General features: G+C 44.6%; 1 protein-coding gene and 1 long non-coding RNA gene across 5 annotated transcripts in view; one reads left to right on the top strand and one right to left on the bottom strand.

Moving 5' to 3' along the window:
• Nucleotides 1-4,993: 4,993 nt before the first annotated feature.
• The window catches only part of B4GALT4 (beta-1,4-galactosyltransferase 4), a 29,026-nt gene continuing 7,714 nt past the window's right edge, over nt 4,994-26,305 (bottom strand). For 2 of the 4 annotated variants that reach the window (XM_032347952.1, XM_032347959.1), the window contains exons 2-7: nt 22,781-23,181; nt 19,536-19,768; nt 16,585-16,772; nt 11,090-11,212; nt 9,084-9,188; nt 4,994-5,912 (exon numbers count right to left, since the gene is read on the bottom strand). In XM_032347952.1, the coding sequence (XP_032203843.1) occupies nt 5,780-5,912; nt 9,084-9,188; nt 11,090-11,212; nt 16,585-16,772; nt 19,536-19,768; nt 22,781-23,033 (1,035 nt within the window). In that variant the 5' untranslated portion in view covers nt 23,034-23,181 and the 3' untranslated portion in view covers nt 4,994-5,779. Of the gene's footprint in view, nt 5,913-9,082; nt 9,189-11,089; nt 11,213-16,584; nt 16,773-19,535; nt 19,769-22,780; nt 23,182-26,305 lie in introns of those variants that run through there. The other 2 variants (XM_032347966.1, XM_032347975.1) reach the window with 2 other exon arrangements.
• On the top strand, nt 13,650-16,589 carry LOC116593678. Its single transcript, XR_004286932.1, has 3 exons — nt 13,650-13,875; nt 14,606-14,705; nt 16,495-16,589. It is a non-coding gene; the product is annotated as an uncharacterized LOC116593678 (long non-coding RNA).

The raw sequence follows: 26,305 nt of genomic DNA, 5'->3' as shown, positions 1-26,305 counted from the left end.
TTAAGAAAATAAGCTCTGGAGTCCGTTGTCTGCCTCCAAATCCCAGCTCGGCAGGACTCGGGCAATTTACTTAGCCTCTTGGAACCTGCTTCAGGAAAACAGGTCTAACCTCAGAGGCGACTGGAAGGGTTCTGTAAGTTATGTCAAGTGCATCAGAATGGCAACAGGCTATGAGACCCCAATAAGAAGTTATAATGTAAGTCTGGACTGAAGGCCTGTGCGTGGCCCATAATCTTTGGAAACATGCCAACTAATGTCACGTTACTTCAATTTATTACAGTAGGCTTGATGACCAGATCCACTGGTCTAGATGGACTGACCCTCCAACAATAGTGGAGTAAGAGCTTTTCAGCACAACTCCTACTCCACAGAAGAATGTACTAGGGTTGTCAAGATAAGACATTTTAACAGATTCATCTCATGTTCTGTGTATTATTTCTACAGTCCTCACTACAAATGAGATCTCTGCCTTGCTGGCCTCACAGAGAAATCTCATCATCTCCTGACAATGTGGTATTATTCAAGGTGGGAGGGCACGAGGCAGTGGAGAGAGACTTGAGTTTAAGACTTCGCTCTTCCTCTTACCAACTTCAGAAGTTACTTAACTTCAATCTGTTTTTGTCTTGGGAGTACATACGTGCCTACAGGGCTACTGGAAAGTTAAAAGAGACACACACACACATAGGTAACTTGGCTAATGCAAAGCAAGCACTCAGTTATTGTTATGACACACCCTTCACCAACCTCTCTTCCAAGGCCCGAAATTACACACACATGCACAGGAACATACTCAAGGTTCAGTTTTGAGTTTTCAGCTTCAAGAGCCATCAACGGGGGTGCCTGCGTGGCTTAGTGGGTTAAAGCCTCTGCCTTCAGGTCACGTCATGATCCCAGGGTCCTGGGATTGAGCCCCGCATACGGCTTTCTGCTCAGCAGGGGGCCTGCTTCCTCCTCTCTCTCTCTCTCTCTCTCTCTCTCTGCCTACTTGTGATCTCTGTCAAATAAATAAATAAATAAATAAATAAATAAATCTTTAAAAAAAAAAAAAGAGCCATCAACAGAAAAATGGAGCCTTTGCCTGTACAGTCCTGTTCTCTGTGGGACCTCTCAGCCACTCCTTTGTGAATATGTCTGAGACCTATCGGACCCTCTCAGCATGTGTAAGGTGGTCTTCAGTGTGCTTGACACCAGTGAGGGTGGCAACAGCTTAAATGTCTAAGGTACAAAGGGATAGACTTAAAGTTGGGAATGTGACTGGCAAAAAAGTACTCATGAAATAGAACTGAATGTGCTCGGTCTGGGAGGATGTGTTAATGGCTTTGCCCAGGAACTGTATACACATACAACACGTGGAGAAAGTCGAGGTTTTGAGTCTAGCAGAAAATATCTTTTTTTTTTTTTTTAAATATTTTATTTATTTATTCGACAGAGAGATCACAAGTAGGCAGAGAGGCAGGCAGAGAGAGAGGAAGAGAAGCAGGCCCCCTGCTGAGCAGAGAGCCCGATGCGGGGCTTGATCCCAAGACCCTGGGATCATGACCTGAGCTGAAGGCAGAGGCTTTAACCCACTGAGCCACCCAGGCGCCCCAAGCAGAAAATATCTTTTATCTCTCCCAAGAGCCCCTTCATAGAGCATTTGGGGTCCCTCAGGACACCTGTCCAGGAGTGGCTTGAGTGAAAGTCAGGGGGCTAAGGGCAGAAATACCAGGGAGGGAGTCTGGAAAAAAGTTCCAAGACCAGATGAAAATGGAACATACCTTTTAGATCCCAGAAGATAGCAAACTTCTCTAGGAGCTAGGACAGGGATATATATACAGGAAAACTACCTTTAAAAATGAAAGAAGCCCCCCCAACCTCAAAAAAAATTAAAAATTAAAAAATGAGAAAGCCATGGTGATGGCAAGATGATGTCATGGTCTTGAAGTCAGAAGATCTGAGTCTATACCCTGACCCTGCCATTTACTAGCTGTGAGATTTCTGGCAAGTCCCCCACTGTTCAAAACCTCTACTTCCTCATCTACACTACTAATCTCAAGAGTCAACAGGATCAATAAAGTTTGTATAAAAACACCACCATACAGCATGATAAAACTGAGTGGCAGGCTTTGGAAAACAGTGTGGAGATTCCTTAAGAAATTAAAAATAGAGCTTCCCTATGACCCTGCAATTGCACGACTGGGTATTTACTCCCAAAGAATCAGATGCAGTGAAAAGAAGGGTCATCTGTACCCCAATGTTCATAGCAGCAATGGCCATGGTCGCCAAACTGTGTAAAGAACCAAGATGCCCTTCAACGGACGAATGGTTAAGGAAGATGTGGTCCATATACACTATGGAGTATTATGCCTCCATCAGAAAGGACGAATACCCAACTTTCGTAGCAACATGGTCGGGACTGGAAGAGATTATGCTGAGTGAAATAAGTCAAGCAGAGAGAGTCAATTATCATATGGTTTTCCTTACTTATGGAGCATAAGGAATAACACTGAGGACATTGGAAGAAGGAAAGGAAAAGTGAATTGGGGGAAATTGGAGGGTGAGACAAACCGTGAGAGACTGTGGACTCTAAGAAACAGAGGGTTTTGGAGGGGTGGTGGGGAGGGGGTGGGTGAGCCTGGTGGTAGGTATTAAGGAGGGCACGTATTATTGCATGGAGCACTGGGTGTGGTACATAAACAATGAATGTTGGAACACTGAAAAAATAAAATTAAAAAAAAAAAAAACTGAGGGGCACCTAGGTGGCTCAGTGGGTTAAGCCTCTGCCTTCGGCTCAGGTCATAATCTCAGGGTCCTGGGATTGAGCCCTGCATTGGGTTCTCTGCTCAGCAGAGAACCTGCTTCCCCTCTCTCTGCCTGCCTCTCTGCCTACTTGTGATCTCTGTCAAATAAATAAAATTTAAAAAAAAAAACAAAAAACACTAAGTGGCAGGGTGAGAAAAAATGAAAACATGTAAAGTAGCATGCTGTTCATGTATTTGTGATGGCCAAATAGACCAGGCTCATACAATCATTAGCAATTACTGGAGGCCTGTCTACAAAGTTCAAAAAGTCTGGCCTCTTTATATCAGTTGACAGTGAAAACACACAGAGCAGGAACTGGGGAAACTTCCTTCCTTCGAGGCCAAACTCCTCCCTGGCTGTGAAGGGAAGCAGGAGGACGGCAGCAATAAGCAAAGATCTTAAAAAATTCTCTTCCACCCTGGAAAGTTGCATGATGAGGAATATTTTTTTTTAATATTTTATTTATTTGACGGAGAGAGACTCCGTGAGAGAGGGAACACAAGCAGGGGGGAGTGGGAGAGGAAGAAGCAAGCTTCCCACCAAGCAGGGAGCCCAATGCGGGGCTTGATCCCAGGACCCTGGGATCATGACCTGAGTGGAAGGCAGAGGCTTAACCACTGAGCCACCCAGGCGTCCCCATGATGAGGCATCTTGATTGAAAGAATAACTTGGGGGCGCCTGGGTGGCTCAGTCAGTTAAACGTCTGCCTTCAGCTCAGGTCATGGTCTCAGGGTCCTGGGATTAAGTCCTGCATCAGGCTCCCTGCTCAACGTGGACTCTGCTTCTCCCTCTCCCTCTGTCCCTCCTCCCACTAATGCAATCTCTCTCGCTCTCCCTCATGTTCTCTAATAAAAAAAAAAAAAAAAAATGAACTCTTTAAAAAAGAATAACCTGAAAAACAGTAATTGGCATAGAGCAGAGGTTTCTAAAACATTGCCCAAAATACACAGATGCCTGTTAGTAGCTGAAAACACACAGAGAATTTCCACATGATAGGAGCTGTATTTTGTTTCCATTTCCTAAGAAACTGAATTCTCAAATATGGATCCTCAAATTCCTTTCGCACAGTATATTCTCTTCCTTTACCCTGCCAACCATGACCAGGGACCCACAGCTCTGAACTGGGGATCCCCGGCATGGGCTGTTGGCAATCACAACAGTTCAGTTGGTATATGATTGTAATTAAGAGGATTTGGGGCAGGATGCTCAAGATTCGGCAGAAAAGAGAGAAAAGAGCATGGGGAAAAATGATGGAAAACCAACATTATTTCTTTGTTAATTGAAAAAAAAAAACCAAAAACAGCTTTTACTTGTCCTTTCTGAGTTAAAGGTAAACCAGGCCAGCCCTAGGTAAACCTGTCCTGGTCTATAAAATGTATTTTCCTTTCCAATTCTCCTTCCCCACTTGGGAGGCGACCGCTGCCTTTCCTGGGAGCCCCATGCCCTTCCTCCCCTCCCTCGCCTTGTTCGGGAAGGACATTATTTACACTCATCGGCTGGCACTCATTCATGTTCAAGTTGAACAATTAAAGTGTCATATTGTAATGATGGATCGGGAGAGCCTGGGGCACAGAGCCACAGTGCTTGCTGAAGAACGTCCACATCTACGTTATTTATGTGTCCGTTCACCCATGCAAACATAATATTAGTTCTGTATCCAAGTATCCACCTCTGAATATTTCTGTATTCCAGTACCCACCTCCTATTACCTTCCTGAGATGATCCTCCCATGCCGCTGCCCCTCACCCCAGGAAGCTCAGCAGTACTGGCTGCTTCTCTCCCCAATCACTGCCATAGCCCCAGTCAGCGCCACGACCCCATCTTCCCCCCAAATCAAAGGCTTCTGAACCCCAGCCTCCGCCCCTTCCTATCCTATACCCAACCAGGTGTGGCCTCTGGAGGCCAGCCCTGCTGCAGCTGGCATCGATGACCAGGAAAGGAGTAGGCAGAAGAGGATGAGGAGGATAAATGTATGATGTGGCCCAGGAAATGAGATGCAGACGCACCAGCCACAGGCCTGGACCCGGTTATACAAAGGGACTGCACATAGGAAGAGCAGGAGAAAGGGGCAGAAAGATAAAGAAGAGAGTGAGTGGCATGGGGGGAGGGTGTCAGTCCAATTTGTGTGTTTCTAAACCGCTGAGGATTAAGGATACTGAAACGAACATGTCTATGGGCCTCAAACAACAGTAAAAAAACAAGATGGGGCATCCACAGCTTTTTTTCATATTTTACTACAGAGGTATTTTCGATCTATGACTAGTTAATAGGTGATTTGTAAACTGCTAATTCATATCCTGCATGTACAAAATCATTTTACAAAAATACTTTAGAAAGTAGTAAATAACGTATGTCCTGCTGGCCGATTCCTGGGAGGCATTATGTGGGCAGGGGACGCTCGCCACAGACCAGCAGCAGCGGCGGCCACTCCTCTGACACTGGCCTCCCGCGACATTCATGCCCAAGTTCACAGCATCTTGATTCTTCGCCTTTCTCCTCTCTTCTGGGGCCTTCTTCTCACCTGGGACCCAACTCTTCTCAGAGGACCATGCAGGATAAATGAGTAAACAGATAGACTTCGTACCTTTCTACCTCAGATGAGAACAATTCCAGTTCTCTGGACCACTCAGCAATCCTATTTCCTGTGGGCTTTTCTGATCCCGTCACGGATCACTTCAAACTTAAATTTCTTTCAGTCCAAGTTTTCAAGTAGACTTCATGGTATCCCTCGAGCAATCTTTGTGGACTCAGCCCTTCATGTATGTGTATTACAGTCTTTAATAACCCCCAGGAGCAAACCAACCAAGAAAGCTGTCTTCTTACAACTGTTCTATAGTCCCTGTTACTTGGAACTCTGCTAAGAAAATACAAAAAGGAAAAATTCAGCTCAGTCATTAGCTGTGACCAGTTCTTAATGTGTGCTACTAGGGAAAGTCTCTAGTCCAAAATTATTGCAATAAAATATCCAGTTCTTCCAAATGTCACCAGAAATCCAGGGTCATGCACCAGACCAGAAATCCACTGTGATGTTGGTATACAAAGGATTATAATCCACAGAGAGTAATTTGTAAATACAACTAGTCAACCCATCTGTTCTCCAGACTCGTGATACCTGATGTAAGAGCTTCATCCTGAAGATAAAAAGAACAATGTAAATGGTAATGCAAGAATTTAACATGTATTCCATTGCTTTTTGCCGTGCCCCCAAATTTGACAAAATCATCATTGTAAATTATTGCACCTACTACGTTTCCTACTGCAAAAAGTTCATTTTCCCCATCTAAAGTAATGGACCCCAGTGATAACCGTGTGGTCATGTGTCAGATCCCATGTGAAGACCCTAGGGACCATTGCACCCAGTCTACAGGACAGAGGACACACAGGTAACACTGATGAACGCGATACGTGCCAGCCACTGCTAAGAGGCCCTCTGCTAAGCTTCAGGGTATCTAGGAATCCTCCCATGTTGTTGTCTGTAGGCAGGAGGGTACACAGCTTTCCTAAGAGTCTCTAACAAAGTGAGAATATATGCAGAGGACGATGAATGAAGCAGCACCTGATTTCATAAGGGAGTCTAGGGACGGGTGCACACAAAGGACGTATGACCGAGGCTTAGAAGAGGAGAAAGGTGAGGGAAAGGACATGCAGGCAGGAACACCACCCTGTGCAAGACGCAGAGACATGCAAAGTAGCAGGCTGCATTTCACGGAGCAGCAGCAATTGCATGGCTGAAGCCCCTGGGTGCGGGGAGTGGAGCTGGACGTGAACTGAATTGGTCTCCGGGAATTCAGGATGAAAAGCAATACATTCCGGTTACAGTAACAATGTGGTCGGAGATCAGAAACACAGTGTTGAACTCAATAGGGTCAGAGAAAACTAATACAGTATGATTCCAAGTATATAAAACTGGAAAACATAAAAAACTAAACAATCTTTTGTAGAGGGATACACACCTATGGGAAAACAACAACAACAAAGAAACAGCAGAAGTAATTATCATTATCACAAGTATGTATCACAAAAATTCAGGAAAATATGACTTTTTGGGGTAGGAGGGGGAAATGGGATTGGGGAGGTTACACGGGTAACAAACATGTATTGGGCTGGGGGTGGTGGTCAGGCCTGGGTGGCTCAGTGGGTTAAACTTCTGCCTTCGGTTCAGGTCATGATCTCAGGGTCCTGGGATTGAGTCCTCCATCAGGCTCCCTGCTCAGCAGAGAGCCTGCTTCTCTTTCTCCCTTTGCCTGATGCTCTGCCTACTTGTACTCTCTATCTCTCTGTCAAATAAATAAATAAATATATTTTTTAAAAATAAATAAATTGGATGGAGGACACTACACTGCTCATTGCATCAAGAATCTTCACACTTTTCAAACAATTTTAAGTATTGTTTCAGATCTATTCCACAATAATTATTATTTTTTTAATTTAAAAGAATTTTAAATTAATTTAACTAAATTGATTTAAAAGAATTAATTTTTTTAATTTAAAAGGTTTGTCCACCCCTATGGACAAACACTAGAAAGACACATGGAAAACGGAAGTTTTGTTAGAGTCACAGATTCTAAAAAAAAAGGGCTAAGAACCTTTTTAATGTTGTTTTAAAATATAAACTCTAACAAAGCGCTATGATATTTTAATACAGTTTTAAAATATAGATTCCAACAAAAGGGCTAAAAGCACTTTATAGTTTTAAAATTTAGAATTAAAAATCAGGGGTGCCTGGGTGGCTCAGTGGATTAAGCCTCTGCCTTCGGCCCAGGTCATGGTCTCAGGGTCCTGGGATCGAGCCCCGCATCAGGCTCTCTGCCGGGCAGGGAGCCTGCTTCTCCCTCTCTCTCTGCCTGCCTCTCTGCCTACTTGTGATCTCTTTCTCTCTCTCAAATAAATAAATAAAATTAAAAAAAAAATTTTTTTAAAGAATTAAAAATCAGAACAAAGAATTGTAGATTCTTCAACTATTGTCCCAAAAAGAAATGGCTTATCTGCCAGGATTCTTCTGTGAAAGGGCCAATTCCTGGAGCATGAAAAGTACAGGATAAGCCTAGAACATAGAACAGCTCATCACACAGGAGCACAGGGAAGGGAGCTCTCAAAACTAGTGTATTTATGTCAAAGGATCGAGGAGTCAGCTCAAAAAAGATGCCACTCGCCAAAGATGAGACAAACCAGGCATTGAAAATCATATTAACTACATCCTGAAGGATGCTGGGAAGAGCAACTCATCATTTTGAAAACTGAAAAATCAGTACTGATTCTTCCCCTTCATTCTGCCTTTTCTGTGAAAACCATACGCTGGTGTAGTCAAACAGATGAAGAAGGGAAGTCCTTTGCAGAAAAATCTATCTAATCAATGCAGAAGGCATGACAGAATATCAGAATTTTGCAATCCTAATTAAATAAGTTTATGCAATGAGCACCAATGGCTGCTAAGATCATTGGGTGCCAATGGGGAACCTGGATGGGGCTGACAACACTTAAACCCAGAGATCAATGCTAGTATCACAAAGACCTGACCAGACATTCCGTCTTCCTGTGGTGATACAAGAGGAGCTAGCTACATGGCACCATTAGTGAAGTGTTCTTGCCCTGAAATAGTACTGAATTCCACTCAAGTCTCCAGGATCTAACTCGCAGTTTACAAGGGAATGTGGAAGTCAGAGGCACATATGACGTTTGACTGCTGGGACGCCATTCACAAGATCCACAAGGAAGCAAATTCCATCTGACAAATGACCTGGTCTGTTCAACAAATAAAATGCAAGGGCAAAAAAGTAGGGGAGAGGTAATCTGCAGATTAAGAGATTTCAGAGAGATCATCCAAATGCACTGTGTGGACCTTGTCTAGATCCTGATCTGAATGAACCAACCATTAAGGGGGAAAAATTTTTATGAGATAATCAGGGAAATCCAAACACTAACTGGATATTCGATGATCTTGAGGAAGTATTGTTAATCTTATTTTAGGTATGATAATGCTACAGTGGTTCTTTCTTTAAGACTTCTTACACTGAAGGATGTACACCAAAGTATTTACACATAAAATACTGTGATATTAGATTTGCTTTAAAAAATCTAGTGGGGGAGAAGGTCAGAAAAGGAAGAGAGAACAAGGAAGAGAACAAGTATGTGATATGTGAAGGTTCAATATACCATTCCCGCCACTTTTGTGTCTGTTCAAAATAACCTTAGTAAAAAAGCTTTGAACAAAATACACGGACTCATCTGATCAAATTCAGCGAGTCCTTATCGACAAAAGACACTAACCAGGTGCCTGACAGGCATGTGATTGCAGGACTTACCGTTCTATATTCACCTCATTGCCTCTGTCTCTAGTGTGGAAGATCATGGTATATTTACCCACTTCAGGCATTGGCCGGATTATTTTCATTTTATGAAGCTCAACCCTAGAAGAATAGCAGATTTTTTTTTTTTTAAAGTCTATCCTACTTATCTATCACCAGGCACTTAACAAAAATCACTTATAAAATTTACACATAAGCACACACATACAGTCACACAGAGTTTGATCACTCTGATTTAAAAAAAAAAAAGACTTCTTACGATTTTGGGCCTCAGGCAGTAAAGTCCATAAAGAATCACATTTAACATTTACTACTGGGATACAAAGGGGATGTGCCAATTTATAGTTTGTCATTTTCCAAAACACCTGAGAAAGTATACTCATTCTAGTTTTTTTTAAACATCATAACAAATAGGAGAATCCAGTCTCTCTGGATGCCTAATTTACTTAGTGTTTCCTTTTTTAGCAAAGAAAGTAATGACCATTTAGGGTCCCAGGTTTATAAGCCAACAAATGCAGGTATAAATCTAAAATTTGTTTTTTCAATCTGGGGTCAGTTCATGACTCCGGGTCTCAACTGCTTCTCTGTAAAATGGCAATGGTGTTATAAGGGTGTTGTGACAGACCCAAATCAAACAGTCTCCATGGAACACGCTTTGCAAACAGTAATGTGATACAGAAGTGCAAAGAAGGCTGGTGCCTGTTGTCTGGGTGAGTAAATTAATGTTTAGTAAGTAAATCTTAGCCAACTTTCAGTTCAAATCATTGGTGTTTATTCATAACATTAGTCAAGAACCACTCTGGAGGTCAGGATATTTTCCCCAAATGAAAGCAAAACTGGGGTCTCCCCTCTACCTTGCAGCTGAGGAGGATCAAGAAGATAGTGAAATTACATGAAATGTGCAAAAGTCTATTACGCATCCCATCTGGACAGTGAAGTGGATCTGGGGAACATGGTGGATACTGTCTGTCTCTAGTCCTTGCTACTCTTGCCCTGAATCCCATCAGGTGCCCTCTGTCTACTTCATAAGCCAAGGCCATACAGGCTGCTGATGGGCTGGGCCATAAAGTCCTGCTGCCCATCCCAAAGGCTATTCCTACAAAGCCTTTCGTGAGGGAAACCCATTATCTCCCATCAGAAACATTCCCAGAGGTTCTCAGGCTAGTCATGGAAACAAGACCAACATGGAACCATGGTTTCTTTATACTAAAGCTATGGAAAGTTTCTGGCAGTCAAACATCTATTAATTCAGAACCCCAGCTAAGAAATTTCCTTTCTAAGAGGCAACAGTAGGAGAAAGGGGGGTCTCCTAACAGCCCTAAAGGCCTTTCATTAGAAGTCTGAAGATACTAGTCTCAGGCTCTTGTATACTTAAGTTGGGAGCTAGGGATACCCATAACTATCTAATCACTACACCTGCGACAAGGGGTTGGGTAAGCTAAGAGAAGAGGCCAGACATGCTCCCTTGAGCCCCCCAGGGCAGAAAGTAGTCCAAGAAAATCTGAGGGTGAGGCCAGCAGCTTGTCCAGGTGCATGGGGCTGGCTCAGGGCTAAGCACGAAAGGACATCTTGGCCTGCGCCTGGGGGTGCCACTCCTCACAAGCTGTTTGGCACTCTCTGCTCTGGAAATGGAGAACTGTGCCAGGATTCCCTAGGGTCTGGGGGAAAGCATGGCTTACAACAGGCTCTCTGGCCATTTTCCTCAAATTACAGTTTGGCAGAATCTTGGACTCTGTCTCAGGAAGTCCAGAAACCTCCATCAACATTTCTGGCCCCTAAACACTCCCAGGAACCAAAAACAAACGACCCTCCATCATTTCTGAACTGCCAGTGGCAAACAGCAATTTGGGCCAGGCTGCCCTCCCCTACCCCCACTTTACGCCCGATTCTGCGTCCTCATGGCCTCCCGGACTGGCATCTATAGGAACTCTCTGTAAACGCAGGTTTCTAGAGCCACCAGTGATAGCAGAGCCCCGTGAAGGGGACCTGCCCCTGTTGTTCACCTGAGTCTGAGGTCATCGTCTTCGCCTCCCCATCCCCAGTAGTTGTTAGAGAATCCATTCACCTTGAAAAATTGCTCTCTGCTGAGGGCAGTGACACCCCCAAAATATCCGCTGTAACGTAACCTGGAGCAGAAGAGAGGAGAAATAACGGTAACATTAGCACAAGGCCTTTTTGTTCTCCACACACTCTTCAGAAGTCTCTCGTGTCAGGGCTAGCATCCTAGGAACAGGCTAAAGACCACACATTTTCACCCATCCACGCCTTCTTGACCTCCACCCCCCAGCGTTCCTGGCCTTCCTGCCAGCCCTTCTTTGCTCTGCCTAAATAAATGCTCCCATCTGCTCACTAAGCAAAGTGCTTCCCTCCTGTGACTGTGAATGTTTGTGTGCAGAGGTCTACAGAGGTACCTGTAAACACGCACAACATCATCAGAGCTGAATGACAGATTTCACCTCATATGTCAAACCAGTAGGGAGTGATGGTGGTCAAGGGCACTGGGTCAGGAAGGATCCTGAGGCTGCCTCCAGGTTCGGCATGAATGAATGCCCTAATGAATATACTGGCTTTTCACTTTTACTTTTTTTGGCTGGGTGGGGTGGAGAGGAGACAGCTCCTACACACACTTTGTGTGCAAACTCCACTTCTGTGCATGCGAAGTTCCATCTCCGAGTCCTGGAGAAGCCAACACACCTCAGCCATCTTGAGGTTTCTGGCTTGGGCTACAAGACAGAGGATACTGCTTTTCAACAGAAATAGAGTGTATGGAACAGTAAGAGGAAGACAGCAGATTATGTTTTGGGTAAGCTGAATTTGAATTTGAGAGACCCCTGGTGCTTTTGCTAGTGGGCAAAAGGATATAGGATCCAAGTCCAAAAGAAAAGAGTGGCTACAGATATGGCTTTGGAACTAAGATGTCCAGAGGTGGTGGGTGAAGCTACAGGAGCAGGAGAAATTGTCTAAAGACTACAAGTAGGTAAGAGGAGGAGAGGGCCAAGGGTAGAGTTGTGCAGAGACCAGTAAGAAAAAGGGGACGGGGAAGAGACCAGGAGTAACAGGGCAAAGCACCTCCCAGGCATATGGGTTTCTGACGGATGACTGGTGGACAAATGAGCAAACCTGAGCAAAAAGGCAACATGTGAATATAACACTGTAACAATCCAGAAATGCAAATGTAGGCACCTTAGTAATGTGGCTGTTACCGAAAAAAGATACAAACATATGAAGGATATCTAATTTGAATTAGCTTCAGTTCAAAGTGTGCCAGGACCAATTAAATATTTGTTTTCCCAGATAAGAAAAACCAAAAGGAAAGATCAATAAGCACATAGACAGACACTTGCTATGGAACAGGTGTGTCTCAAAGTCTCATCTGTCGTTCGGCTGTTGGCTTCTGTGTTCTGAGTATAAATGGGGAGGGTCTGCTTAACCCACAATGGGAATAGATTTACTTGTAACCCCGCAACCTAAAATCCTAGAAAATGGTATCACAACTTAAAATAAGAAACAGGAATAAAGTGCTCAGAAGGCAGCTGTTACTGGCCAAGACATAGGCTGCTGTGACTTGTTGCCATGGCTGCCGGCCTCTGACTGGGAAGGTGTTCTTTTTTTTTTTTTTTTTTAAGATTTTATTTATTTATTTGAGGAGGGAGAGAGAGAGAGAGATAGCAAGAGAGAGCATGAGCAGGAAGGAGAGGGAGAAGCAGGCTCCCCACTGAGCAGGGAGCCCAATGCGGGGGATCATGACCTGAGCTGAAGGCCCACGTTTAGCGGACTGAGCCACCCTGGCGCCCCTGGGAAGGCATCCTCAACGCCCTTCAGACCAGCAGCTTCATCGGGACACTGAGGAACAGCACTGCCCAGACACGGTCTGCCAGGCACCCACGATGGGTCACCAGGAGCAAACAACCATTACTGACCTGACCGTGATTGATTAAGTAACCAGCAGCCACTGTGTGCAAGACGGAGAGCTAGACACAGGAACAGCGGGGCCCTGCCCTGAAAGAGCTTCCAGTCTAACACAAGACACGAGGGTCATCAGGGTCCTGAGGAAGGTGATGCCATGCAGCGGCAGGTGGGCCAGTGAGGGTTCAACAGGCAGGAACATGGGGAAACTCCTACGGCCAGAACGCCACAAGGATGAGTGAAGAGAGGGGCGAACGCGGGCTGTCTGGGAGCACCCCGAGAGCCATTAGCCACAGTGGGAGGCAAACAAGGACAGCAGCCTGAACGAAGGGTGAGGAACTCTCAGTTTCTCAACTGTTTCCTAAATGGCAAATATCTACGTGTTTGTCAATCTCTGCTTTTGGTTTTTCTTCTTACCGGGAAAAGCATAATCACTTAACTGGCCCAGAAGTTTTATTTATTTTTAAAGGGCTATAAGGCCCAAAGGTGGGGAAAATATAGCCCTAAAATAACAGCAGCATCCTTGCACAAAGCAGTCAGGTACCAAAGCAATTCTTTGCAGTCAAACGTGTGGCAGGCTGGTCCAAGGCCTCATCAGTGATCCACAGTCAGTGAGATAAACAAGATTTACGTCTGATCTCATCAGAGTCTGAGACAGTGGGGGCAGGTTCCTGTAAGTTCTTTCCTCTGTGTGTGGGTGAAGTGAAAACTTTTCTTGCACTTCTCATCACACTCATGGGGTGGCCGTTGCCAAGATTAAATCACGTGTTTCAAGCTCTGTGACCCAGTGGAACATAGTGGCCAAGAGAGCAGACATTTAGCTGCCTGTAACCCCACCTGCCCTCCGGCCTGCAACCAGAGGGATTTTGCCCAAAATAGCAAGGTAAGGAGTAGGGGAGGGGGGTAAGGGCAACTCCTCCATTACTTGGGCCACAAAGGATGAGGTGGTTTACACGATACATACGATAAAGTAGAAAAACAGAAATGACAAACACCCGGGACAGGAGAAGTTCAAACAGAATCTAAGATTAAAACAGGAAATATATTAGAACTCTGATCTACAAATAAGATTTTTTTCAGCTTCTAAAAGGCGGCCATGGCTTTGGTTCAGAGCTTCCTACATCCAGATCAAAAGAGAAGACACACTCAATCACCTGATTCATATTAAGAAAACCCTGCCAGTTACTCAAAGAACAGAAAGGCTTTCTAATATCTAGTTACAAAGGAAATGTCTGGCCAGTGACGGTAGCAAATCAAATACCAAGATTCACGCAGAGGCTGTTTTTAGAGTGAGCAACATCTGATGAAACTGCTGACTGTGGCAACTAAAGTTTTACACAAAATTAACTTCCAGCAGGAGACCCAAGAACTCAGTTTCTTGTGGTCCAGCTGCATTTAAAAAAAAAAAAAATCTAGAATCCCAATAAAAATCCTTTAAACAATCCTGTGTATCTGCACTCCAACAATAAACAACAACAAAACAATGCTGTGTGGTTGTAATTTCTTGACACAAATGTGTAGAAAGAACTGGGCCACAGGAAGTTATCTATGGAAGGTCCAAAGTACAGGTGTTCTGTGTTCTACACGGTGATGATCTTACTAATTTTCTGTAGACTGTTGACACGCTTCTGAAAGCACCAAGGTCCCCGCTATAATAGGCTGCTTTCTTTCATGCACAAGTGGCTCAAGGAGACCAGAAAGCAAAATCTCCAGGTAAGGATCATGATAAAATTCCTCAAGGGAAAAACTCCTGCAATTCTCTTACAAGCATGGCATCTCCCCTCTCGGCTTCTCCCCTCTGCCTTGCTCCACCCGACACACTAAAGGCCAGCTGCACTGAGCTCCTCGCTCATTCTTCAGCTGGATCCAGGTATCAGAAGCCCCTCAGTCCCCTCCATTAGAAATTCAAATTCCTTAGCTGCCGGAACCAGGCCTGCCTAATCCAGCCCCTCCCTGCCCCCATCTTTGCCCCTCCTCCCTCTACCATCCCAGACATTCATGTTTGAGCACTCATAAATACCTGCATTTCCCCCAAGACCATGCCATGTGCTCTCTTTTCCAGGTCTTAGAACTCCGCTAGGAAGCTCCCATTGTCGTACACAATGAAGGGGCCACATTCCCTGGGGAAGAGCTTTTAAACCCTTCTGTAGGTGTTTCTTTAAAGACCTTGCCGTGCTCACCCACTGTAGCTTGTTCTAGGTATTTGTTTCTATCCCACAGTTCACAGAGGGACTCGGTGTGAAGTCAGCACCTAAGGCAAAAATTACTTGCGATGTTACACTTAGAAATCTCTTAGAGTCCAAAGTGACCTACACAATTTGAGCAGCATGGAAACTCAGATTAAGTGCGTTATCAAGGGATTTCGTGATTTCCATCTCTCGCTCCCTTTGCTCCCTCCTGGAGTAGACAATGGTGCAATCTCCTGGGTTGTAATTGCGTAACTCTCTCCCTGTCTCCTCCTCTCTCCCCATCATGACCAACTGTTTACAGCTAGATTGGCAGAAGTGCAAAACTGATGCATCTCCATGGCAGCTGGTGTCCCCCACACCAGCGCGCCATAGCGAGCTCTCTGAGGGCAGGCACCAGCCTTATTCAAACTGGTCTCATGCCCCCCAGCACAGTAAGCACCACAGACATGAGCACACTGGAATGGCAGGGCCTGGGGCAAGCAGATGGGGAAACATGCACACACATAAGCAAACATACAGTTTTATTTATGGGGAATTTTTTTGGTCATCGTTTCTTCTTGGTTGTGCTTGAATAGGAACTGGTATGAAGTAAGATGAAAAACAGCTAAGCCTCTACTGGAAGACAGTGGGCAGAAGTAAAGACAGGAATGATCGGAGCTGCAGTGTCCAGGAGGCTCAGTTGGTTAAGCGTCTGCCTTCAGCTCAGGTCATGATCCCAGGGTCCTGGGATCGAATCCCACATGGGCTGCTTGCTCATCGGGGAGCCTGCTTCTCTCTCTCTCTGGCCTGCTGCTCCCCCTGCTTGTGCTCACTATCTGTCAAATAAATAAATAAATCTTGCCCCAAAAAAGAAGAAAAATGTGACCTAAGCAATTCTCACAATGGCTTTGAGAGTCAGAAACTTATCCTGGGAGTCCTGGCCCTTGAACAGACTAGTCTGTGGCCATGCCCCTCCCCATTCTCCCTCAGAAACCTGGGAAGATGCTACAGTCTGAAAAAGAAATGTCACAGTCTCACAACAGAGGCCTAAAAGTTGACGTAAGGGGCACACTCTTGTCGCCTCCTGGGAGGGCAAGTCAGGGACAACCACACAAGTACCTTGAGTGCGACTTAGCGTGGACTTGCTGGCAGAAGTTCCAGGACGGGAGTGCTGTGGGTGGGGCTGGCTGTCATTTGCAATGCTTGGATAGCTTTCCCTCTCCTGTTCTTTCCCTGCTGTCTTTCATCCTCTGCCAAGACCCTTGTGATTCCTGTTCTGAACTTAAGTGATGGGTCATGGATTATTTTTCCTATTCCTCGTTTTCCTGCAACAGTCCGGACGCGATGTCCCACACAACCCTGATGACAACAGAGCGAGCTTCTTGGCCTGAGTAAGCCATGGGCAGCGCCACCTTCCTGCTTACCTGTACCCTGTGCTGTTCCTGCCGACCACCAGATGCTTGGGCTGCTCCTCACATTTATAGAGGTTCAAGTCGTTCTCGGGCACCAGGTCCACATCGTGGAATATAAAGCAGTCCCAATTTTCATCCTTGAGAGCTTCTAGATAGCCCACGTTCAAGAGTTTGGCTCGATTAAACTTTTTACTTCCAGCCTACAGATGCAGAAATTAAAACTTGGAAAGCGGAAGAGATTAAGGTTTCACACTGTGCCCCTCTCCAGCTCTGAGGCAGGAGCTGGAATTATTTTTCCCAAGTAAAGATCTGATGCAGTAACAATAAAGACCATTTGTTTCTTTTTTTTTTTTTTTCATTCTGTCATATATGCTTATATCCCCAAAGTGACAAACGTGCCTTAAAGTGGAGAATTGTTGTTGAATGGGTACGTAGTTTCAGTTTTGCAATGTGAGAAATGTTTACAGAGTGGTTACATGATAATGTGAATATACTTCACACGACTCAACTAATATATTGAAAAATAGTTAAGATGCACTTTTAGTGACTGTGAACCGGGGTGAGATCCTGACAGGACTGAAGACATCGGATCTCACCATTCTCCCAGCCCACTGACCTTGCTCTGAAGCCCCTCACTAAAATCATCTGATCAAGGGGGAAAAAAAAAGTTAAGATACTAAATTTTATGTATATTTCATAATTTTAAAAAAGGTCATGTTTTAAACTACAAATAAAAATAACAAAAAATTTTTTTAAAACATTCATTTATTTATTCCACATAAAAGTATAAACCTTTTTTATATATAAGTCATGCCAATTAGTATCACTGCTTTACTAACTGCCAGCTGATCCCAATCTTACCCTACGTAACAAATTTACACTAACAAGAGAAGGTGCTTACCAGAAAAGACCAAGAAATCCCGACCTATAAACAGAGGTTATCGCTAGTATTTCTAAGCTACTTAGAAGTTTCCTGGAATCACTGTAAGAGAAGCCTGTTTTAATCCTTAATTGCAGAAGATTATCCTCAGGGCACCTGGGTGGCTCAGTCAGTTGTGTCAGTCCCTTGATTTTGGCCCCGGTCATGATGTCAAGATCCTGGGATCAAGCCCCACGTGGAGCCCTGCCCTGAGCCTGCTTGACCCTCTCCCTTTACTTCCCACCCCCCAGCTTGCTCTCCCTCTCTCTCTCTCTTTCTCAAATAAATAAATAAAATCTTTAAAAAAAAAAAAAAAAAGGCAATCCTCATAGTGACCTCATAAAAGGGATTCATCACTGGGTAAGAAGAGAATACAATTCAAACAGCAATATGAACAAAACTATAGCATGAAGAAGATTTTACAGGATTAATTTTCTTTTCTTTTTTTTTAAAGATTTTTTTATTTATTTGACAGACAGAGATCACAGTAGGCAGAGAGAGGAGGAAGCAGGTACCCCGCTGAGCAGAGAGCCCCATGCGGGGCTCAATGCCAGGACCCTGAGATCATGACCTGAGCCGAAGGCAGAGGCTTTAACCCACTGAGCCACCCAGGCGCCCCTACAGGATTAATTTTCTCATGGCTGTGTGGATCATAACCCTTAAGAATAAATTCCACTTTAATAAACGGTTTATCATAAAGAAAATCCAGGCATTTCTCAAAAGTGACTAAAGTATTTTCCTGAAAAGAGTAACACCAAGCAGACATATTTTTCTAGTCACAAATATACTGTACATTGGGGGTTGATGTCCTGAGTAGGACCTGAGAATGAACAACAGTGTTAAAAAGAAAAATAATTATGGGGCGTCTGGGTGGCTCAGTCAGTTAAATGTCCAATTATTGGCTTCAGCTCAGGTCATGATCTCAGGGTCCTGAGACTGAGTTGGACTTCAGGCTCCGTGTTCAGCAAGGGGTCTGCTGGAGATTCTCTCTTCCTCCTCCCCCTCTCTACCTACCTCCCCTGAGCTCGCTCGCTCTCCTCTCTCAAAAAACAAACAAATAAATAAAATCTTTTTAAAAATTATAATCCACTAATAGTAAAATTTTGTTTCAAATCCTAAAAAATGGTCATATTATATATGCACATTGATTTCAAGAGCCCCCATTTACTTTAAAGTATATATTGCAAAATTATATCCTCTGACTTTGGTCAAAGGTTTCCTAAAACAAATACAACCAGCTATGAAATATTAAATATGTAGTGAATGATTTTGCTTACACTTTTGGCATTTATGAGGTTTTAAAGGGAATTATTTGAATGGTGTGGGACAATCTGGGAAAGCTAGAAATGGGTATTTAAGTTGATGCCTCTTATTTCAATAAACATTAATACCAAATACAGGCATCTTCATTGGCCTCTCTACTTAGAGCTAAATTCTTCAAAAGCACCCTAGCTTATCACTTACTGTGCTCCTACTGAATCATGCTTCTGGAAGCCAAATAAGGGAGTCAAGAAAGTGAAAACTAAACATATCTGTTATATATAATAAGAGTTATAGGCAGAAAGATGGAGACAGTTATAGAACCCCATGGCTATTAACACAGTAACCTGTGAGATCCTCTGCCTACATTCCCACTGATTAGCCATGCTCAATAATGAAAAATAATTCCAATATCTCATCGTGTAGTATATAGCAAAGGCAGGAGGAAATATAAGGCAAATCTCCAGGGAAAATCTTCGGGCAGTCATTGGCCAACATAGAAGGGCTCACACACAAAAACAAAATGAGACAAAACAAAACTAAACAAAACAGACTTCCTCCAGAGGTTCATTTAAGAAGCAGTAAAATATCCCAGCATTTAGTCTGATTATTCCACATTCAGAGACAAGAATTTCCCTTACACCTTTCATGGATAAGTGAGGTAGGAGACCTGTTCTTTGATGAGTTTGTCGCTCCTTTTACCCAAGAGACACAAATGGCCAAGTCCCTCAGTCTCACCCCAGAGAGAGGAGGATGCGGGGGGAGGGCTGACCAGACCACTCACCTGGTGGATGACGTAGACACCATAGTCCAGCTGCTGTCTCTGCAGGAAGGGGTGAAGGTGTTCAAGCAGGTACATCAGGTGTTTCTCTCTGTTCCGGTGAGGAATGAGGATGGCGACCCGCTGTAAGGCCTTACATTCCTCAGGGTGATGCCGGCCTCTGTGCACTTGGGGATTTTTTGCCGCCACTTCCTCCAGAGTGAGGTCTGGTTTGAAAACGAGCTTGTTCGGGCCCTCTGCAGTAGAAACACAACACAGGAAATAACCGTGGCTATCTCATCAAGGGCTGATAGAGGTAACATGAGCACTTACATAATGCACTTAGAACACTATCTGGCCACACCGTGAGGACCAGAGGAGTGCTGGCTTTTATTATTATTACTTTAAAGGCTCGTTCGGTCATGAACTGTAACCAGAGTCATGTGACCCAGGTTCCCAGCTGCAAAAGGATGTAAATGACACATAAGAGCATTCTCTTGCAGCTGGGTAACCGACTCTGGGTATGCGACTCATCTGTGAGGGGGAGATAGCATTCTGTCCCTACGGCTCTGGTAAAGAGCAGAGGTCAGGGCTAGACTAAGTAACTTCAAATTGCTCAAATCCTTGTTTCCTTCTCAAAATTCCAAAGGAGGGTAAAGTCCCTTACAAATCAGGAGTACTCCATGGGATCAAGCTCATGGGCAAGGCCATTCTCCCACTCTGTCCCTGAGCTCCAGGAAGCTATCCTAGCTCATTGAAGGTAAAACCACGAAAGCAAACAGCAACCAGCCTCACGCCTCACCCAACAGCAGCATGTAGACACAACACCCTAACTCTCCTCTGGGCCATGGTAACAGATGCCCCCAATACCGCATTTGCCCATTGAGTCTGAACATAACGAGTGGATAAAAGCCAAGGCCATGCACAGTAACCAACCTCGTGCAAGGCTTTACAGATCAGGCCAAAGCCACCAGCCCTCATCCTCAATCTGAATTAAGAGCAAATACTGACTGGTGAGAGAGGAGGCAGAACTCCAGTCAGAGAACTCAGCCATGCATTTTTGAAACTCCATATACATCTGCAGATGCTGGCATGTTGTGCACTCCTCTCTGGAGCAAGGCAGTCACCGGCCCTCCCAATGTGTGAGCCCCCATGCCTTGCTCCGTGGGACCACCCCTGCCTGGTCATGGCTGCTTAGGCGAGGCGCCAGGGTCCCTGAAGCAGTTCAAAGGCTCAGCCCAGCAGCACCAAGGGCAAATAACTGCTTCCAGCTGCCTAGAGAGACTAACTGTCCCGTAAGGAAGAGCCTTTCCTGAAGGTGTGAGGCGCAGAGCTGGCAGGCAGCGATGCCTGAAAAGCCACCAGTAGGAAAATGAGTTGCATGGGGATGCCTGGATGGCTCAGTCAGTTAAGCTGATGCTTTCGGCTTAGGTCATGATCCCAGGGTCTTGGGATTGAGTCCCGGGGCTCCTTGCTCGGCAGGGAGACTGCTTCTCTCTCTGCCTCTGCTCCTCCCCCTGCTTGTATGAGTGGGCTCTCTCTCTGACAAATAAATAAATAAAATCTTAAAAAAAAGAAAAAAGAAAAGAAAATGAGTTGCATGAAAGGCAAGCTACCAGAGCTGCTGGGAGGGGATGGTGTTGAGAAGGCTTCCTATGTGGCCTGTGAACAAACCCACCATCTGAGTCAACCGAAACCTCCATTTTTGACCCCTGAAAGAGCCCCCTGCAACAGGTCTGATACCAACTTAGTCCCCTTGCTCACTTTCTCCCTGTCTTAACTTTGTAGGAGCCCTAACCTCCTACGGGGCCTGCTTCTGCTTCCTCTATCAGCCTCCCCACCCTGCGCATAGCATCTTCTCAAATTCTGTCCCTTCTCGGTCCGTCGTAATTCATCACTACTTCTGTCACCCTCTCAATCCAGGTAATTCCTCCGTACTGGGTCACTGCCCATCTCTTTTTAGGAACACTTTTATTGTTTAAATATGTTGTGAGAATTTTGAACAAGGGAGATAACACAGTCAGATCTGCCTTTTAACAACCCATTCTCCCATCTAAACTTGTATCACTTATGAGCAAAATAATCTCCCTCACAGCACGATCAGGACCCCATGATCAGAAATAATATTTGGTTTTTCCAAGACTGAGTTAAAGGGAAGCAGTATGACAACAGGAACATGGTACAATACTGGGATTCAATTAGGAAAGAAGGTCTGCAGGTGTTTCTGCAGCTAAGAGCAAGAAGCCACCCCACGGAGGGCTGCTTTAGTGTATGGACTTCTCTGAGAGAGAAGTCATCTAAATTGGATTTTTGATGATCAAAGAGAAATCCACCAGGCAATCATAGATTGAGAAAAGGCATTCTGGAAAGAGGAAACAATTTAAGGCTCGGAGGAATATCTGGAGAACTACAAGCACTTTGACAGTCTGGAGAATCAGAGGCCTCATAGAATCTCTGTGGGTTATTTCTAATATCTCTGTGGAGTTTTCCCTCTCTAATCAACATGTTCAATAACACCAACTTGCTGTTAATTTAAATAGAAAGGCAAGACACCAAGGGGAATCAGAACGTTATTAAAGAAAGAAAGAAACACTAAAGACAACCATGAAAAACCCACTCGGTCCTTCCCTTGACTCTATACTTTTGGCCAAGGGAATGTTCACAGATGTGACAGGAGTGGATTTCTCCACCTGTGCTCTGTGGATGCCAGGAGAAGGACAGACCCAAGCTAGCTCACTGGAAAATAGCTCTATTTTCCCAGGAGGAGAACATGAGACCCATGGAGCAGAGCCACCAGCCTAGATCAACGGACCCCCAGTTCATCTGGCAGACTTGTAAACTAAATACAGTCCACTGACATGTGGGTCTGAGGCTCCAGCAGCTTGGTAGTAAAACTGGGCATATTCATATAATGGAAGATGGCGTGCACACAGCACTATGGATACACCTCACATACACAACACTGAACAACAGAAGCCAGACACAGGAGAGACCACAGTGCATGTTTCTGATGATGTAAAGTTTAAAAAACAGGAAAATGCCTGGTGTTGGAATCTTGAAGTAAGGGTCATGACTGAAAGAAGCATGAGAATTTCCAGGGTTCTAGAGGATTCCATTTCTTAATTTACACCCCTATCATACACATCGGTTCATTTTGCGTAACTTCACCAAGCTGCACGCTGCTGATTTTTGTGTATTTCTGTAGAAACGTTACTTTAACTAAAAAGTCTACACAGCACTTGTAAAAAAGAAAACACGCAAAGCCTTACTGAGGTGCGGAGACACAGAAGGGCAGTCATCCAAGTCTGCTTTTTCCACAGAGTTTTCTTTAGTCAGAGTTTCTTCCTTCCCCCAAACCAGGACCTTGTTGAAATTAGCCATGAAGTCCTTTGCTTTAGGAATGTCTTGAATAGCCCCCACAAAGTAGTTACTGGCGGCCCAACCCACCACGGTCAGGCACAGGAGAAAAAGCAACAGTAACCGGACTTTGTAGGAGAGGTGGAAAGTCAGCAGGTAGCGCATGTCTGTTATACTGTGAGCAGTATGTATCTCTCTCGGCTTCACTGCAGGCGGGAAGCTTCAAGCTCTACTTTCCCAAGCCAATGGCAAATTTGGCAACAACCAGGGACAGGACACCCGCTTTTGCTCAGTAGTTCTGTTCCAGCAGCCTCTGAAAGGCAATCACAAAGACATGTTGTTTCACATGGAAATCCTATCCTCAATGATACACACCAGCAGAGACTGAAAACCTATCCCCAGTGGGTCTTGACTAACAATAATGGGAACACTCCAATGGGGGCTTGGATGTCAGAAAATCAGAGATTTCAGGGCTAGAGGGTTCCGACCATCTATACACCCCAGGAATCCTCTCCAGGTTACCACCCAGGCTGTCTGTCTTCCAAGAAGAAAGGCGTTTCCAGATGTTACACAGGAGACGAAGGTAAAGAAGAGACCGCGAATGCCTCCTCAGCTCTGAGGGGGGCACAGCCCAAAATATTGCCCCCCCCCATTTTTTCTTTAATGGCCCCTTCCTAGCACAACTTTAAGATAAGGTTGACAGGGATGTCTGGGTGGCTCAGTCAGTAAAGCCTCTACCTTCGATTCGGCCCAGGTCATAATCCCAGGGTACTGGGATCGAGCCCCGAATCGGGCTTACACTCTCAGCAGGGAACCAAATTCTCCCTCTCCCTCCACCATTTCCCTTGATTGTGCTCTCTCTCTCTCTCTGACAAATAAATAAAATCTTAAAAAAAGAAAAAGGAAGAAAAGGTAAAAACATGTAAAATCTTTTATTTTGACCCAAAGAGAAAATAAGAAAAAAGACAAAAGCTCTTCTCTGTGACAGCTAGAAAAACTTGTTCCTCAACAACAGGCAATAAAAACCAAAGCTGTTTCAGCTATAAATGTTATATTCACAACGAGGCACTGGCACAAGGCACATCCCAACAGGTTGCAGGTGAGGGCAAGAAACATAAGAGGATGTTGACACGGGCTCGGTAATCCGTATGACTAACAGGCAGACTACAGTGCAGCGTTTATGATAAGGGGTTTGAATTTAGACAGAAACGACAGCTCCACCACATATCAGCCATGACACCTCAAGCCTGTCACTTAACTGAGCCTTAGTCTCCTCACCTGTAAAATGGGGATAAAAACAGTACCTCCCCGGAGAGGTTATGGTGAGACTGAAAGACCTCATGTATTAACATGCAGTGTCAGCCCCCCTCTGATGCATAGTGAGCACCAACTAAGTGTCACAACATCACTGCTGTTGTTGGCATATTACGTCCATTAAGTGATTTGAGATCAAGGCTGGCCAACAGGTAGACACACCAGGTGGCTCCCACAAGCATCATGCTATTATACTATTCTCACTGTCAGCTGACGAACTGCCATTCTGATTTCATACTGTGCAAGCGTGTGGTGAGATCGTATGAATTCACCTCTGCGAGGCAGCTATGCACTTAATTATCCAGTTTCAGAGGCCACAAAGGAGAGGGCCCACCCTGGGCCATAGTGAAGGCACGAAGATGATGAAGGCTCCTTGGCAAGCACCCCACCGTGGGGACAGCCAGCAATTCCCCCCACATCCTCCCTCCATTGTCAAAATCACCTCTCTTCTCAAATTCTAAGCGTGTTATCACAAGGGTGCAGAAAATGCTAAAGAAAGCCAGGGCAGTGACCGTCTTCATAGCCAAACATACCCTTAGTTAAACGGATAGAAGGGAGACCAAAATATTTTCTGTGCCAAGCAATGACATGAAAACAGGTATGATTAAATCTTAAATAATAAAAAGGAAAACAGAAACAAACGCTGTATGTATATATGACTACCACTAAAATTACAGAAATAAAATATATAGAAATATAGCCCAAAGCTAACAATAATTGCATTAGGAGTATGGGATTAGCCAACAGTATTTTTCTTTTATTTTTGCAATTTTTGTACCATGTACTTCAGTCTTTTCATAATAAAAACAGTTTTTAAACTGGTTTTTTGTTGAGTTTTGTTTTAAGATTTTATTTATTTGAGAGGGAGAGAATGAGAGAGAGAGAACACACAGAGCAGAAACCAGGGTGGTGGTAGCAGAGGACAAAGCAAACTCCCCCATTGAACAGGGAGACCAACGTGGGGCTGGATCCCAGGACCCCGTGATCATGACCTGAGGCCAAGGCAGACGCTTTATCCACTGAGCCACCCAGGTGCCAGTGTTCGCTTTTTCAAATTAGACATAAGGATGTGGTAATTCACTGTGAAAAACAAAAACAAAACAAGCTTTGCACCTCTCAAGATAGTCCCCTACTTACTGAATGGTTGTATTCCAAAAATTTAGCTCTAGGTTAGTTCAAAGGATACCTAGAAAGCATTTCTCACCAGATTCAATGTTATAAAGGGAGGTCAGGTCCCTGGGTCAAGCCACATAAGAGAAGATTTGACTCAGGAAGCAATTAAACAGTATGGCCCGTGTTTAGGGTCTTGCGAAAGTATCACAAGAAATTGATGCTGAAGGCAGTAATAACGGCTAGTAAGAAGGGTGATTTATTGGTGTATTTACTCTGTGGCATGCACTGGGGTTAAATCGCTTGTATTAATTTACCTAATTCTCATTCTCAACCTTGCGAGGTAAGAATCATTAATCTCTTCATTTTACAGAGGAGAAAAACGAAGGTTTAGAGAGATTAAGGAACTTGCCCTCCACCACACAACTAGTAAGTGGTGGAGCTGGGGTCTGAGTCTGCGAGGCCGGGCCCAAAGCTTTCCACGATTACCTTCACATAGGCATTCCAATCTCTCTCCTCACCTAGGTCCTAGCCGCACCCAACGCTAACCCTTGAAATATGCAGAGTTCCCTCTGGCTTCCTCCCGTCTCTCCTTAACCCCTGTCCCTTTCCTTGGCGCCATGTTCATGAGCTTCCTGCATCTGTTCTCTTCCCTCCAGGAAGTCTGCAGGTTCCTGGGGCCAATCAGACAACCTCTTGGGCACTTAACTGCGGGGGGCTTAACTGCTGGAATCAGCAATAGTGTTTTTCTTCTTTATTTAAATTCCAGTTAGTTAACACACAGTGTAATATTAGTTTCAGGTATACAATACAGTGATTCAACACTTCCATCTCATTCTTGGAAAATTTAGACTGAGAACATTGTTCTTCTAAGAGCTGCTTAGAGAGGAACAGTCCCCTGGCTGAAGAGACTTCCGACCACAGAGGTTATACAGTGTTAAAAGCAGAAAGGACCAGAAGTCCAGCACCCTGTCCTGTTATAGTAGGAGGAAGAATGGCTTAGAGAGATTTAA

The sequence above is a fragment of the Mustela erminea genome, chromosome 1 (genome assembly GCF_009829155.1).
Source record: "Mustela erminea isolate mMusErm1 chromosome 1, mMusErm1.Pri, whole genome shotgun sequence".
NCBI lineage: Eukaryota > Metazoa > Chordata > Mammalia > Carnivora > Mustelidae > Mustela > Mustela erminea.
The sequence above is the reverse complement of the archived record's forward strand: the minus strand, read 5'-3'. Positions and strand labels throughout refer to the sequence as shown.